This window comes from Nannospalax galili, unplaced genomic scaffold, assembly GCF_000622305.1.
Source record: "Nannospalax galili isolate Female #2095 unplaced genomic scaffold, S.galili_v1.0 scaffold1287, whole genome shotgun sequence".
In the NCBI taxonomy this organism is placed as follows: Eukaryota; Metazoa; Chordata; class Mammalia; order Rodentia; family Spalacidae; genus Nannospalax; species Nannospalax galili.
Genome location: NW_008357051.1, coordinates 1,585,418 through 1,602,237, shown reverse-complemented (window position 1 = coordinate 1,602,237; position 16,820 = coordinate 1,585,418). Strand labels below are relative to the sequence as shown.

The 16,820-nt window shown below is 45.9% G+C and overlaps 1 protein-coding gene across 9 annotated transcripts in view; it reads left to right on the top strand.

The window, feature by feature from the left end:
• The window catches only part of Accs (1-aminocyclopropane-1-carboxylate synthase homolog (inactive)), a 22,157-nt gene extending 5,337 nt beyond the window's left edge, over window positions 1-16,820 (top strand). For 3 of the 9 annotated variants that reach the window (XM_008855043.3, XM_029557138.1, XM_017794850.2), the window contains 12 exons: window positions 707-777; window positions 2,105-2,174; window positions 2,485-2,551; window positions 4,752-4,849; window positions 5,335-5,412; window positions 6,301-6,401; window positions 7,305-7,394; window positions 9,243-9,288; window positions 9,400-9,541; window positions 11,375-11,517; window positions 11,616-11,769; window positions 11,875-12,827. In XM_008855043.3, coding sequence (XP_008853265.1) covers window positions 707-777; window positions 2,105-2,174; window positions 2,485-2,551; window positions 4,752-4,849; window positions 5,335-5,412; window positions 6,301-6,401; window positions 7,305-7,394; window positions 9,243-9,288; window positions 9,400-9,541; window positions 11,375-11,517; window positions 11,616-11,769; window positions 11,875-11,972 — 1,158 coding nt within the window. In that variant the 3' untranslated portion in view covers window positions 11,973-12,827. Of the gene's footprint in view, window positions 1-706; window positions 778-2,104; window positions 2,175-2,484; window positions 2,552-4,751; window positions 4,850-5,334; window positions 5,413-6,300; window positions 6,402-7,304; window positions 7,395-9,242; window positions 9,289-9,399; window positions 9,542-11,374; window positions 11,518-11,615; window positions 11,770-11,835; window positions 12,828-14,330; window positions 14,350-14,853; window positions 14,988-16,533 lie in introns of those variants that run through there. The other 6 variants (XR_001872083.2, XR_001872082.2, XR_001872084.2 and 3 more) reach the window with 6 other exon arrangements.

Genomic DNA, 16,820 nt, shown 5'->3' with positions numbered 1-16,820 from the left:
GCTGGGACTAAAGGTGTGTACCACCATGCCTGGCTAATTTTTTTGTACTGGAGATTGAGCCTAGTGCTCACACATGCTAAACAAGCACTCTACCACTAAATAACATCTTCAACCCTCTTTCAACTTTCTGTTTCTAGACAAGGTCTGACTATCTTGTCCAGACTAGTCTTGAACTTGCAATCTTCCTGCTTCAGCCTCCTGAGTAGCTGAGTCAACAGGTCTGGCTTACATGAATGTTTTTAACCCATTAATGTTTGACCTAATTAAAAACATTTTTTTTTTTTTTGAGATAACGTCTTACTATGTAGCGTTGGCTGGTTTGGAACTTGCTATGTAGACCAGGCTAGCCTTGAACTCACAGAGATCCATGCTCAATACCACACCTAGCTCATCGTCAGATTTCTTGAGCAGGTGAATTTTAGCAAACCACTGGGATCAGCTGATAAACCAGACTTTATGGCTTTGGGGCCATAAAGTCTGGTTTTCCCTAAAGCCAGTTCCTTTTGAGACTGCTCTTTGACCTTGGCCTCACTTGGGTGAGCCTTAGTTTGCTCACCTGCAAAATAGGCCTGAGAGTGCTGTACTGTGCCCCTCTCATGGTTTCTCTGAGGAGAAAAAGCTGGTGATAAAGCTCTGGTTCTGTATATGTGTGTGCAGGTGATAGTGGTGGCCCTCAGCCCTGCCCTTTGCTTTCTCTGTTCCCCAGCTGACTCAGGATGACATGCTGCGGGTGGAGCCATCTCTACTGCAGTACCCTGACTGGAGGGGACATCTGTTGTAAGTAGCTCCCACAGGCTGGTAGGTGTGAACATGGGGTGATTTTGGCCCCTAGGGCGGTACAGCTATACCTGGGCACATTTCCTGTTGTCATAATTGGGAGGTAGGGGGAGGGTGGGTAGTCTTACTGGCCTTTCCAAGATTGAGGCCCACAATACTGCTAAACCTACAATGCGCAGGATTAGGTCCCCAGCAAAGAATTGTCTATCCCAAGTATCAGTAGTGATGGGGTGAAGGAACCTGCCATAGAACCCAATTCTGGGCCCTGGTGACCATGGGCTGTCTTGCCAACCCCAACTCCAAAGCATCCAGCTTGTTTTCCATGTTGAGTCTGCGGTAAGTGAAGAGATGGTCTTTGCTTTCCCAGTAACTTTACAAATGCCAGAATGAGTGTCAAGGGGGCTGGCTGGGGCTAATTCCCAATGGTAAGGTGGATCAAATGAATGACCATTGTATATACTAATGGAGCACTTATTCTAAGACACTGTTCTAAGGGATTACAGCCCAGCACAAGCTGACCCAAGATGCATTACACACACACACACACACACACACACACACACACATGTATTTAAATGTGTATGAGTGTATTACCTGCATATGTGTAAGTGCATCCTTGTCATGCAGTGCTCATGGAATCAGAAGAAGGCATTGGATTCCCCTGGAACTGGAGTTACAGATGATTGTTAGCTGATATGTGGGTGCTGGGAATCAAACCCAGGTCCTCTGTAAGAGCAGCCAGCACTCTTAACTGCTGAACCATCTCTCCAGCACCCCAAAGCACATATTTTTAAAAAGATATGGTTACCAGGATGGTGTGTCCTAGAGCAGGCCACTGGGCTTGAATGCAGACTGTGTCATTTACCAGCAAGTGACTCAGTTTCTTCAAACATCAATTTCCGTATCTGTAAAATGGAAGGAATGACAGTCATAGTCACCATGAAATATTTCCCAAATAACATTTGTATAATGGAAAAATTCAATAAACTTTAATAATGAGTTCCTATTATGATAATGTTTATTATAAATGCTTTTAGTTAGATCTATGTAGGGTGTTATTTTTCATTCCCCTGGTCTCCTGATTAGATGGGGCTGGATGTCTAAAAGCACAGAGCGACTGCTTTGTGGGCAGGGATTGGGAGGGTATATGGGGATGGAGAAGGGCATGTTGGGAGTGGAGGCAGATGCTAGCCGCACTCCCCACATAGGAAGGGAGAGTGGAGCAATGACAGCCACCTGCAGGTTCCCAGAGGGGTGCTGGGGTCAACTGGGTTGAGGACCCTCTGAAAAGTGTCACTTGTCATTCGTCTACTTGTCCTTCCTCTAGCCTCCGGGAAGAAGTGGCTAAGTTCTTGTCTTTCTACTGCAAGAGCCCAGAACCCCTCAAACCAGAGAATGTGAGTGATCCTTTCTTCCCTAAGGGTGAAGGGTAGGAGCAGGGTGGGATTGTGGCTCATCTTGGCCTCTTCACCTTGGAGGAAAGACCCTTGGAGTGACCAGCTGTTTGTTGCTCAATTGACCCAGGGTCAATTGAGCAGGGTCCCCACAAATGAGCCTGGTTAGAAGCTAAGAGGGGCTTTGGTTGGGACAGGTCCCCAAGGGTACTGAGGAGGCATCTGGCCCTCCTGTTGTGCTGATCTGGGATGAGGCTGCAGGTCCTAACTCCTCTTGAAACAGTGATCTCTGTCTTCTGACTATCACCCCCAGGTGGTGGTTCTGAACGGCTGTGCCTCTCTCTTCTCCTCTCTGGCTACTGTACTGTGTGAGACCGGGGGTGAGTGAGCTCCATGCTGTACCTGTACCAGGGCTGTGTTGGGTTGTGACTCCAGTTGCTTGACATCAGAATTCTTTCAGTCATAATGAATAAAGAAGACTATAGGAACCTTAAGAGGCTTGACAAATTGCCCAAGGTGGCAGTTCTGGGGGAAGTTAGTGTGGGGTGAGGGTTCTGTTTTCTCCATGAGTCTCAGTCAGTTTTTCCTTCCTACTCCCAGCACCACCATCACATCCTCTGTGACACTGACAACAGGAAGAAAAAAAAGTTATACCAGGCCTTTCTCTTACCAGTTAAGACAGGGGAGTGTTCCAGTAGTACCCCCTTGATTTTACTAAACTTAAATGACTTATAAATCTGTTCTCAAAGCAGTCCCTGGTGAAGGGGAATGAGAGAGCCGACCTGAAGTGTGGTTCAACCCCACAGCTGGGGGAGGCCTGCCTTGGACATATTGCTGGTTGTCTCTGAAAAAAAAAAAATCAACTTTTTTCTGAGCAAGGAAGGAATTTGGAATAACTATTAAATAGGCAGCCTACAGGACCTGCTCTAAGAGTCATGGCATATTCAAAGCTAGTCATTCATTGGCTAAGGGTTATTCATTGTAGGGAACAGAGGCCTGCTCATGATAGCTTAACTAGTAAGGATACCACTAGTCACATCCAGTCACCACACAGTAGGCCATGCCCTATGGCTTTACACATAATGTCATTTAATCCCCAGAATACCCTTAAAAGATGGATTCTAGCCAGGTGTGGTAGCGTATGCCTTTAATCCCAGCACTTGGGAGACAGAGGCAGGCAGATCTCTGTGAGTTCAAGGCCAGCCTGGTCTGCATAGTGAGTTCCAGGACAGCTGGGGCTACAGGGAGACCCTGTCTCAAAAAGACCAAAAAAAAAAAAAAAAAAAAAAAAAAAAAAAAAGATTCTAGGGCTTGTCCCATTTTATAGATGAAAAGGCTGAGGTCCAGAGGTCAAATAACTTTTCAAAGTCACACAAACAGAGGCAGTTTCAGGGCTAGAACCCTAAAAGAAGATCTGTTGTGAGAATCTTATACTTTCATTTTTTAATATTTTATTTATTATTTTTATTTTATGTATATGCATGTATTGTCTGCATTTAGGTAAGTGCACCCGTGTTATGCAATGCCCTTGGAGGTCAGAAGAGGCTGTCAGATCCCCTTGGGACTGGAGTTATGGACAGTTGTTAGCTGCTATGTGGGTGCTGGGATTCGAACCTGTATCTTCTGCAAGAACAGTCAGTGTTCTTAACCACTGAGCCATCTCTCCAGCCCCTTATAAATACTTTCTTAACCATTCCAGAACAATCCAGAACAGGAACCATCTAAGCTTCTGTTCCCTGGTCTATAAAGTTAGGCTGATAAGAGTGCTTACTCCAAAACATTGTGATAAGAGTTGAACAAGCTATAAATAACTGTTTAGCATCATTCCCAGTGCACAGTGCGTGCTTGGGAGATAGGTAGAGGCTCCCCAACTTTTACTGAATCGACAGGGTTTTTCCACGTATGATGGTGTGAAAACTATACAAATTCAATCTAAATTGTACTTCAAAAAATTTTTTTTGAGGCAGTGTCTCATGTAGCCCAGGGTAGCTCTGAATTTACTATGTAACTCAGGATGACCTTGAACCTCTCATCCTCCTGCCTTCATTTACTGAGTGCTGGGATTGCAGGCATGTGCTCCCATGCCTGGTGTATATGGTGCTGGGGACTGAACCCAGGACTTCATGCATATGAGGCAAGCACTATACCAACTGAGTTACATCTCTAGTCTCAGCATTTTTGAATTGTGATTGAATTGTGATATTTTCTTACAATGCTGGGCACTGGTGATACATCACCCCTCCCGGGCAGCCACATGACCCCCTAGGGTCAACACAAATACTCCACCATGCACCCTGTCACTAAGCTAGACTGTTCAGTGGGTTAAGTAGATTAAATGAACTTTTGATATTTTCAGTTTACAGTCATTTACTTGGATGTAACCTGTAAGTGGAGGAACATCTGCACTAGGAAAAGATCTGATCTTAGGGGATCCAAGCACTGGCGTTTAGGGAGTTGAGAGTTGGAGTATGCTCCAAATGTTCCCCAAGGATGATGGAAGCTTGGAGGGGCAGTGGGACCTGTGATGGGATCTGGGGTGTCCAAGCCAGAGGCCAACAGGCCACTTGCTCCTGCCCTCAGAGGCTCTCCTGATCCCTACCCCTTACTATGGAGCCATCACTCAGCACGTTTATCTCTATGGCAGTGTCCGACTGGCCTATGTCTACCTGGACAGTGAGGTAAGAGTTCCTGCACCCCAGTTCCTGCATCTGGGTCTTCCTGTAGGACAAGAGTTTCCTGGGTCTGAATGTGGGTGGGCATGAAGGAAGCCTGTATTAAGGACTCTGGGGCTATGGTGAGATGGAAGTGGAGACTTCTGTTGTCACATGGCTGCTAGTGCCTGAGTTCCCCAGAGGCTCCAAGCTCCAGGATCTGAGGTTCCTGGATCCACAGAGAAGCCAAGGACTAGTCTTAGAAGTGAGGGGGTGGATGAAGGTCAGCGTAGACCTTAACACAGAAGTCCTGAGATCAATCAGAGGACTCCTGGGGCTCTTGCTCCAGTGATGAGGGATATGGAAGGCAGAAAGGGGGAGTGGCCTCATTAGTTTTCCAGAGGCTGTGCCGGGAGCCTGGAGATTGCAGGCCAGAAGAGGCTTGAGAGCCCAAGTTTGAGGGGGAGATGATCAGTGAATTTGGCTGCTGTCTTTGATGGGTCTTTTTCCAGGTCACTGAACTGGACACACGTCCCTTCCAGCTCACAGTGGAGAAGCTGGAGATGGCCCTGCATGGAATTAATTCTGAGGTCTGGAGATCCAGTTAAACCTGGGGTGGGGAGTGGATGTGTCTGAGCAGGGCCTAGGCCCTTCTTGTAGTTATCTCTAGGAGCTGGGTTTGTAGCTTTCATGCAGATACTTAGAGAGGGGGTATCATGGAACCATATGGGTAGGGGCTCTTAGGCAGGACCCTGTCCATGGAGGGTCCTCCTATTGGAAAACAATCCTCAAACCACAATGTAGAGAGAACCAGGGAGCTTCATTAATAGCTTTCCCCTCACAGGAGAGGGTAAGGAGATATGGAGTGACTTTGATTAAAGCACATTATATACACATGTGAGAATGTCATAGTGAAACCCGTTACTTTATATATTGAATATATGCTAATTAAAAAGAACTCCTCCCCCAGTCCCTTTGTTTCTGCTTCAGGGTCAAATGTAGATGACGGGAATCTATACTTCAGTGAGTCTCTCTGGCAATTTGAGGGGTGATCCTGCTTATGTTGAGGTGCTTGGGGGCGTCTCCCCCAAGAAAGACAGAGAGAGACTGGGTTTCTGTGCTTCCTTCCCACTCTACTTTTTAGCAACCCATCTAAGTCCCTGAGTTTACTTGTGTCATTCAAACTGCCATGTGTTCCCTGCAGGAATTGTGGGTTCTAACACGCACCCAGCATTCGCCCAACATGAGCAGCCTCTGCTGCATGTGGGCGGGTTCCCCTGTTCTCTGCCTGCCTTTCTCTTCACAATTGGCCCAATGCTGCAGATGTAATTCTGTGTCCTATTGGTTCGCTTCTTGTTGGGTATCTCTCTCTGCAGTGTTTCCCAGGGGAATCACCCAGCAATCAGCCCCATCCAGTGAGATTGTGAGGCTCTGTTCTTGTTGAGGAACTGAAGTCTCCCACCTCATGATGGTTTCAGGGTGTCAAAGTCAAAGGCCTCATCCTTATCAACCCCCAGAACCCTCTGGGTGATGTCTATTCTCCTGAAGAGCTGTGGGAGTTCCTGGGATTTGCCATGAGGTAAGCCGTGCTTGTCCCTCACCTTACCACACAATGTGTGCAGACAGGGCTCTGATGTAGGCTTTGGGGCAGATCCCTAATACTTTCTCAGCCCAGTGTGGATTACAGCCTGCTTTGTCCTCTCCCAGGCAGTGGGCTGGGAAGTGGGGTGCCGTTTTTCTATCTTATATTGAACACCAGCAATAATATTCTAGGGCCAGATACCATGCTGAGCACTTTTTATTTGTTTGTTTATTTATTTATTTACCTGTGTTCATTGTGTATGCATGTGAAGGATAGAGGTCACCCTCAGGAGTCATTTCTTAGGTGCCTTCCGCATTGGTTTTTGAGACAGGGTCTCCTCAAGAAGACTAGTTTGGCTGACCACTGAGCCCCAGGAATCCACCTGTCTCTGCTTCCCTAGCCCTAGGACTGCAAATTCATGCCACTGTGCCTGCTTTTTAAAAATGTGGGTTCTGGGGATCGAACTCGGGTCTTCATGCTTGCATGGAAAGTACTTTACTGATGAGCCATTTCCTCGTTTGAGTACTTTATGTGCTGTGTCTCTGATAATCCTCACAACACCCACATGAGGGATAGAAACTATCATGCCCTTGATAGAGCCTCAGAGTAGTCAAATCAGTCTGGTGGGGCCAGACATGACTCTGACTCTATCTGTCTTCAGTCCTCCAAAGAGGACCTAAGGGCCCTGCCTCTTCCCTGCAATGTTTCCAAAGCTCCACATTCCTCTGCTTTGTATGTACAGCTTCCTGTTTGTCAGAATAAACCAAAGCCTGGTGTTCCTGGGACCAACTAGTTTGGTAACCCCTGGGCTAGACTGTGGTCCCTTGGGGTTTCTGATGTACTGCTACTCCACATATAGGGACACATTTTAGCTCTCTCCCCACCACTTGCCCACTCTAGGCACAAACTGCATGTGATTGTGGATGAGGTTTACATGCTGTCCGTGTTTGAGGAGTCGCTTGAGTACCGCAGTGTCCTGAGTCTGGAAAGGTGAGACTCCCCCAACAGCTGACTCTGCCAGCCCTCCAGATTTCCCAGTTTCCTGGCTTCTTTCTGGGTCAGCCCATCAGGCCTGTCTTGTCCTAGGGTAATTCTAGTAACATCTAGTTGATCCCACTGATCCTTAGACCTCCAAGAGAAGATGGAAAGGTTGGGTAGATCGAGAATCTTCAGATTATTCTGTAGCGTTCTTGAGAGCCCCTAAGGAGGGGCTTTAAGCATTCTTCGAAGGAAAGTCGGGAACTGGCCTCTTGCTGTTTCTTTCACCTCCAGAGCAGCTCCAGTTTCATCCATCTACCCATCCATCCATCCATCCACCCCCCATCCACTCCCTGTCCATCTATCTATCCATCCATTTGAATCCACCCCTTATCAATCCATACATCTACCCCCACCCTCCTGTCTATGCATCCATTCATCTACCCCATCCATCCCCATCTATTCACCCACCATCCACCCACTTCCATTCATGCCCAATCCAACCATACATCTAACCCCCCATTCACCTCTATCCATCCATCCATCCATCCATCCATCCCCCATCCCCCATCCAACCATTCCTGTCATGCATTCATCCATCCCCCATCCATTCATCTACCCATCGATTCTCCCAACCATCCATACATCTACCCCCATCTACCCACTCACCCATCCATCCATCCATCCATCCATCCATTCACCCACCCATCCATGCATTCTGGTAGGTACCCACCCATCCACCCATTCACCACCTATCAGCTCATTCATTCATCAGATACTTATGGAGAACCTTGCCTGTGCCAAGCACTGTGGTGGTTTAAGTCATGGGATTTTTTTCATTAGTTTCATCATGAGAAAGAATTTTTAAAAAATATTTTATTTATTTTTAAATTTTGTGTGTATGACTTTATGGCCTGCATGTATGCAAGTGTCATGCAATGCCCGAGGAGGTCAGAAGATTAGATTGGTTGGATTCCCCTGGAACTGGTGTTACAGAAAGTTGTTAGCCACCAAGTAGGTGCTGGGTCTTTTGCGAGAGCAGACAGTGCTCTTCACCGCTGAGTCATCTCTCCAGCCTCTGAGAAAGAATTTGCAACCAAAACATGTTTGTAAGCACTCGGACCAGACCATCTGTGGTACCTGTGGATCTGGCCTTCAGGGATTCTGACAGAACCTCAGCCGTGCTGAGAGCTTGCCATTGCTCTTCTCATGTAGTCATGAAGCACTACACCGTGAACAGTAGTGGACACTCACTCCTGTTCACTTTATGCAAGAGCAAAGTTACACTAAGAGGAAACATTGGCCTGTCCATGATCCTTGGTTCATGAAGGAAAATATACTTCCAGATCATTTGTTCTGTGTTAGATATTTTGGACAACCTTGGACCTGATCCTGTGTGGAGACTATTTCTAGCCAGAAAAAGCTTTCAGCAGCGAAAGACACAGCTAGCAATTTTGATTATGGTGAAGGAGATGGGAAGCTATGCTAAGGGTCCATCTGGGATGCCTGAGTGGCGTGGTCACCTGGGTTGGTCAGAGAAGCCTTTTCAGGAAATGGTACTTGAACTATATTCTAGCTCAGAGGCCAGGTGGCATGATCGCTCACTCAGCTCAAATGAGCTTGGCTGTTCTGATATGGTAATATTTGCAGAAACAGATAGTAGGCTAGATGTGGCCTGTAGGCCGTTTACTGACCCCTGTCCTAAGGAAAACACAGAAATAGGTGGTTCAAAGAGATGAGAACAGGGTTTGACCTGTTCTCCAGATCCAGATTCATCCATCTATCCAATTTATTCAAATATACGTGTCTTAGTCCCCCTGGTTCTGGGTTGCCTCTGTCCCTACGCTCTCCTCTCTACAGGCTGCCTGACCCCCAGAGGACACATGTGATGTGGGCCACCAGCAAGGTGAGTTCCTGTCTGGTCTGGGTTGGGAGGGAGACCAAAGGGAAGAAAGGTAGGTGGGACCAGCTTTCTCTGTGGAGAGCTGCCCATGGCCTGGGGCTCTTCCTCTTGCAGGACTTTGGAATGTCTGGGCTCCGCTTTGGCACGCTGTACACGGAAAACCAGCACGTGGCCACTGCTGTGGCTTCCCTCTGCCGCTATCATGGTCTCAGTGGCCTGGTCCAACACCAGATGGCACAGCTGCTCCAAGACCATGGTGACTGCCTGGGTCTAGTGACCCAAGTGTGGGGGATGGAATGCATCTGGGACTGGTCAGGGATCATGGGTACTCTCCCATGAGAATTTAGATGGTATCTGAGTGTGTCATCTCTGGTCCAGACTGTGCTTGGCCACTTGCTGCCTGTGTAGCACTTGACTTCACCTCCCTGAGCCTCAGTTTCCTCATCTGTAAAACAGGTCTGCTGATGGTGCTAATCTTGTAGAGTGAGAGCGACTCTGGTAGAACAGTACTTGGCATATATAGGCACTTGGCTAATGTGAGCTCACTGGCCAGGTGCTGTGCTGTGTACCTATAGTCCTAACTACTTAGGAAGCTGAGGCAGAAGGAATATTTGGGCTCAGGAGTTCCAGGTGAGTCTGGGCAACATAGTAAGACTCCATTTAAAAAAATGAATTTAGAGCTGGGAATGGTGGCACAGGCCTTTAATCCCAGCGCTTGGGAGACAGAGGCAGACAGATCTTTGTGAGTTTGAAGCCAGCCTGGTCTACATAGTGAGTTTCAGGCCAGCTGGGGCTACAGGGAGACCCTGTCTCAAAAAGACAAAAAATAAAAAATATAATAAAATAAAAAAAATGAATTTAGGATTATTAGTTTTGAGCACCTTAAAAAGAGAGCAGGATCTACCAAGAAAATGTTATAATGGAAATCTCTCTGCCTCTATGAATCTGTTCTCCTGGTTTTGGACAGTGAGTTTAGATGAGAAAGCTCAGCTATCATTGTCACAGTTCATTGAGACTTAAGCTCTTACTGTGCCAACTCATTTATCCCTCCCTAGGATCCTAGGAAGCATGAATTCCTATACATCTGTTGTTTTACAGATGAGGGAAATGAGAACCAGACACTGCACAACCACTCCAACAGCCTAAAACTTTTTAGAAGCAGTGACAACATGAAGTGTTGATGAAGGAGGTGGAGCAGTAGGAATGCTCACTCACACATTGCTGGCGGGAACATGAGATGTTTCCACCACAATGGAAAAGTTTGGCATAGCAAATGACTCAGCAGCCCCAATCCCAGATGTGGACACTGTCCTGATTACACAAAACCTCTGCATGAATGTTGATAGCCACTTTATTCATAATCACACATCTGTGGAAACAACCCCCCTCCACAGATGAGTGAATACAAAGATATGTTACGCCCACACCATGTGGATTTACCTCAAAGACATTATTCTGGTAAGAGAAGATAGAATCAAGAGATTGTATACCATATGAGGCTAGTTTTGTGACATTTCAGAATGAACAAAACTATGGTTATGGAGAACACATCAAGGTTATGGGGAAGGGGTTGGTGCAAGTATGGGGATATTCTTTGGGGCCATTCAGAATTCTGATGGTAGCAGTGGTTATATAATGTATGAATGTGTCATAATCCATAAAGATGAGTACCCTGAGAAAAGAGGTCAGTGAACACAGGATCAAAGAGGTGAAGTTGCCTAAGCTCACCACTCCACCACTCTTTGCCCAGTGGCCTTACTGGGATCTGGACCTTGGTCTGTGTGATTCTGAGCATCACTTTATAACTGCATACATCCTTGGGTTGGTTCTGCATCCTGAGGGATCTTGTACCCTGAGTTCCTGAACATGGTACAGGACCTGGAGCTGTCAGAGCTGCATACTTGGAATAAAGGTGTTTTTTCCAAAACACTGAATTCTCAGCCCCTTTGACCACCAATTCAGTATGACAATTAGAGAAGGGACTTTCCATAGTGTCATCAACCACGACCATTTGCTTTTTGGCATTTAGATTACTGAAATGGAGCAAAGACTGATGGGAGTTTTATCTTCTGGTTTATCTTCCACTTAGACTGGATCAATGATGTGTATCTGCCAGAAAACCACGCCAGGCTCAAGGCTGCCCACACCTATGTCTCAGAAGAACTAAGAGCCATAGGGCTCCCCTTTGTGAGTCGGGGGGCAGGCTTCTTCATCTGGGTTGACTTGAGAAAGGTAATTTAGGTGGAGGTGTGGGTTCAAAGGAATGTCAAGCCTCTAGCAGAGGGCACTTGCAGGTCTCCTACATCCCAAGCCACTTTTCATTCTCCCAGTACCTTCGCAAGAGCACCTTTGAGGAGGAGGCGTTGCTTTGGCGCAAATTTTTGGACAACAAAGTGCTGCTGTCTTCCGGTAAGGCCTTTGAATGTAAAGAACCTGGCTGGTTCCGCATTGTCTTCTCAGACAAGGAGCACCGCCTCCGCCTGGGTGAGCAGCCATCTCCCTCAGTCTCATAACAGCATCCTTCTGGTGGTCCTCTGCTTTTGACCCCAGCAGCTTCAGTGCTTATGGCCCCTCACGTCCCCTTCCCAGGGATGCAGAGATTTCGTCAGGTGCTTGAGGCCCAATCCCAAGAGGCAGAAGACACTTCTCCCCAGCAGACCCAGGAGCCAAGTGGCCAGCCCAGATGAGGTGGCAGTTGCCTGTCAAGCATCCATGACCCTGCAACCTGGCCATGGGGGGCTGCAGAAGACTGATTGTGGGTGTGTCATTTGTCAACAGGCTTCCCGGCTTTGCTTTACCCTGGAAGAATTATTTCCTGCCTTTTCTGTTGGCAGTGGGAGACTGTTTAAATTGAGGTTCATCCCAGGTCATTGTCCTCCTATTCAGTGAGATTGGGGTCAGCCAAATGCCTGTGTCCTGAATAGTTTACAGACTGGAGATTTGTGACTGCTCCTCACTGCAGCACTCAGACTGAGACATGAGCAGACAACTTACTCATTCTTTGTGGTGCCTTTGTGCCTCATTGTTGCCAGGGAAACAAGCCAGAAGAACAGCACATATAGTCTATACCCCCCCCCCCACAAAGTGACAACATTCCAAGGGACATGGATTGAATTCTGTTCATCCAGGATAAGCATCAGCTATGGAGGAGGTGAGCAGGACCCCATGGTGGGAATTAGGAGGGGCTTGTCAATGGAGATGAAGTGGCCCCTCAGGTTCTGGGACTTGCCTCCTCCTTTCTGGGAAGGGCTGCCTTCCCTGAGGTCCCCAAAGCAGCGGCCTAACAATTCTTGTAGGAGGGAGAGGGACTTGGAGGAGGAAGAGGGACTTGGGGCTGGAACTCTGGACTGAGGCTGCCTGGGGGCCAGGTTAAGACTGGCCTTCCTGTGCTAAGTGACAATGGGCTACCTGTCCAATCCTCAAAGTACTTTAGTGTCGATTCTGAGTGAGTGTGGGATTCCTCAGGCTGTGTACTGCCACTTTCTTAGGAGCCCAAGTTCCTGCCTTCTAAAAGCTGGCTCCCAATCTTAAGTAGCGTGTAAGAGAAACAGAACACAAATGTGAAAACTCCATTCCAAGAAACCTGGATGTATTCTGACCCAAAGCCACATATAAAGGAAAGGGAGTGGGCCCTTAACTTTGTGTGTAAGAATTATAGATCATTATGCTAATGAGATATGACCTCTTTGGCACCCAGTTCAGATATGTTGCATAAGATGGATGAGTTTTTCCTGTGCTAACATAGGTCATGAAGTTGGGGGAGGGGTGGAAAGGTGAGGGTGGAGATGGGGGAGGGGGTCAGAACATAATCAAAATACATCGTATGCAATTCTGGATTCAATAAAAAAAATTAAAAAAAAATCTGGCTCTGAGAGGAGAGGAGGATGGAACTTGAGAATGACCAACATACATTGTATGAAATTCTCAAAGAATTAATAAAAATATTTTTAAGAAGTTGACTGGGGGCTGGAGAAATGGTTCAGTGGTTAAGAGCACTGGCTGCTTTTGCAGGACCTGGGTTTAGTTCCCAGCACCTACATGGTGGCTAACAACTATCCATAATTCCAGTTCCAGGGAATATGACACCCTCTTCTGGCCTCTGTAGTCATTGCACACATGTAATACACTTACATACATGCAGACAAGATATTCATACACATAAAATGAAAATAAATTAAAAAAATTTAAAAGCAGATACATCTGGGTGTGGTGGCATATACCTATACTGTCTGTAGTCACAACTACTAGAGAGGCTGAGGCAGGAGGATTGCTTGTACCTATGAGTTGGAGATCAATCTGGGCAAGACAGTCTCTCTCTTATTTTATCCATTTAAAATTTTTTATTTTTATTTTATGTGTATGCGTGTACTGCCTGCGTGTAGGTAAGTGCACCTGTGTCATGTAATGCCCGTGGAAGACAGAAGAGGCTGTCAGATCTCCTGGAACTGGAGTTACAGACAGTTGTTAGCTGCCATGTGGATGCTGGGATTCAAACCCAGGTCTTCTGCAAGAACAGCCAGTGTTCCTAACTGCTGAGCTATCTCTCCAGCCCCTTATCTACTATTTTTATTTTATGCGTATGTGTGTATTGCCTGCAATTATGTAAGTGCACCCATGTCATGCAATGCCCGTCAGAAGAGGGCAAAAGATCCCCTGGAACTGGAGTTATGGATGGTTGTTAGCTACCCTTTGGGTGCTGGGTACTGAACCCGGGTTTTCTGAAAAACAAAAACAAAAACAGCCAGTGCTCTTAACTACTGAGCCAACTCTCCAGCCCCTCTCTGTTTTTGAGACAGATTCTCACTATGCAGCCCTGGCTGGCCTGGAACACCCTATGTAGACCAGGCTGGTCTCCCACTCACAAAGATCCACCTGCTTTTGCCCCCTAAGTTCTGGGATTAAAGGTATCACCACCACCCCCAGCCCATAGTGGGTCTCTTAAGGGTATGCCAGTGAAGCCATCATAGTCCTGGCTGTCCTCAGACTCATAATCCTCTTGCCTATAGACACACACCTCTGTCCCCTGCATATCTTCTGTTTTATAGATGAGGAACCTGAATCTTAGAGATGGAATGAAATTCTGAACATTATATAGCTACAAAGTCTTAGGGTAAGGATCCACGTGAGGTTGGTGTGGTTCTGTTCAGAAACCTCATAGGGCTGGAGAGATGGCTCAGTGGTTAAGAGCACCTGCTGCTCTTCTAGAGATCCCAAATTCAGTTCCTAACACTCACAATGAGTAACTTACAACAACCTGCAACTCCAGCTCCAGGGCCCCCTTCTGGCCTCCATGGGCACCTGCATGCAGATGGGGGGTGGGGGGAGAAGAGAAGAGAAAGAGAAGAGACAAAAATAAGATCTTTTAAAAAAGACTGCACTGGCTCTTTGTGCTGTGCCTTCAGCTACTTTTTGGTTGGTCTATAGATTGTCTATTTTTCTGTTTTGTGGGTTTTTTTTTTTGTCATTGGTTTAATTTTTCTCCTTTAGATTTTTCTAGATTTTTTCACCATCTCCCTCTACTCATTTGTAATTTATGTGCTCTGTTTCTCTTCTTTTCTGTTGTCCTAGAAATTATAACAGTATATGACTTGTGAGTTGAAACTCTGTATCCTGACCTTCCCTTTCAGCAACACAAGAGCCTGGACACCTGGAGCCTCTTATCCCCAGTGATCCCTGACTATTTTGTGGTCTATATTCATTTTTGCTTTGAATTAAAATTTATTTATTTATTTTATGTGCATGAGTGTTTGCCTGCATATATGTAAGTGCATCCATGTCATACAGTGCTTATGGAGCCAGAAGAGGGCATCAGATCCCCTGAAACTGGAGTTATAAATGGTTGTTAGCTGCTACATGGGTGCTGGGAACACAACCCATGTCTTCTGCAAGAGCAACCAGTACTCTTAACCACTGAACCATCTCTCTAGCCCCTTGCTTTTCATTTTTAACCCTCAAAAATCTTGTTTTACACGGGTAGCATTTGCTTCCACTGACCACATGTTTATTCTGTGGATCTCAGGCTTCCGTTTGGAGTCCTGTATCTTCTGTCTGGAGCATGGCTTCTCCATGTCCTTTGGGGAAAGGGAACTGCTGGTGACAGACTCTCAACTTTTGCTTGTTTGGGAATGTCTGTATTTTTCTAATTTTGAAAGATAACTCTACTGGTTATAGAATTCTAGGTCAGTATTTTCTGATTCCCATCATGCCTGTTGAGTCTGTGGCTTCTTCCAAGATGGCATCTATCATTCCCCAATGCAGTTTCTCAAGACCTTTTAAATTCCCAGCACCCACATGGTAGCTAACAACCTTTTGTAACTCCAGTTACAGGGAATCCAATGTTCTCTTCTGACCTCCATGGGCATTGTGTGGCGCAGATGCACTTACACACATGCAGGCAATACACTCGTAGACATAAAAATAATAAATGAAATATATTAAAAAAGAAAGAAATTCTTTATTATTGGTGTCGGTGTTGCCACTGCATGCCAAGATATTGATTTGTTTTTCCTTACCTCATTTATATACACTGGGACTCTTGCATCTGTGGCTGCCTTCATCAGCTCTGGAAACTTCTCAGTCTGTATTATCAAATATTGTCTTTTTCTCATTCTCCCTTTAAACCTCTATTGAATATATGAGAGGTGACTTGCTGCCTCTGTGTCTCTTAATTTATTTTTCTTTTTGACTATCTGTGTTACACTCTGAATACTTTACTTTGGTCTTTAGTACAATTTAATTAGTTTTTTTTTTAAAGATTTGTTTAGTGTGTGTGTGTCCAAGTGTATATGTGTATACCACATATGTGCAGTGCTCATAGAGGCCAGAAGAATCTCTTGGAAGAGTTACAGTCAGTTGTGTACCATCTAATGTGGGTGCTGGGAACCATCCCAGGGTCTCTGGAAGATCGGCAAGTACTCTTACCTGCTGACCCATCTTTTTAGCCCCAGTAATTCATTCTTTAGCTGGGTCTAACCTGCCTTAATTGGCTTTAGTTTTAAACTTTAGAAAATATATTTATTTTTCTTGAAGTTCTAAAAAATTGTTTTTATGACTTATTATTTACTTGTTATTATTGTCATTGTTGTTATTGTTTGAGACAGGGTCTCCCAGCTGGCCTGGAACTCACTATGTAGACCAGGCCAACCTCAGTCTCTGGGAGATCTGCCTGCCTTCCAAGTGCTGGGACTATGTTGTGTTCCACCACATTGTACTCATTTTTAAGATGTAATTATTTTGTATGTTATGTAGAGTCATCTTTCAGAGCCTACAAAGGATTGGTGCAGCACCCCTTGTGAATACTAAAATCTGTAGATGTTGGGTCAGCAAGATGGCTCAGTGGGTAAAGGCACTTGCTCCAAAAGTCTGGTGACCTGAGTTTGATCCCTGGAACCTACGAAAAGGTGGAAAGACAGAACCAACTTCACAGTTATCCTGTGACCTCTATGTGTATGTAGTGGCATGCATATCCCCTCTGCATGCACACACACAATAATTATAAATAAAAATTTAAAAATCTGCAGTTGCTCAAGTCCCTT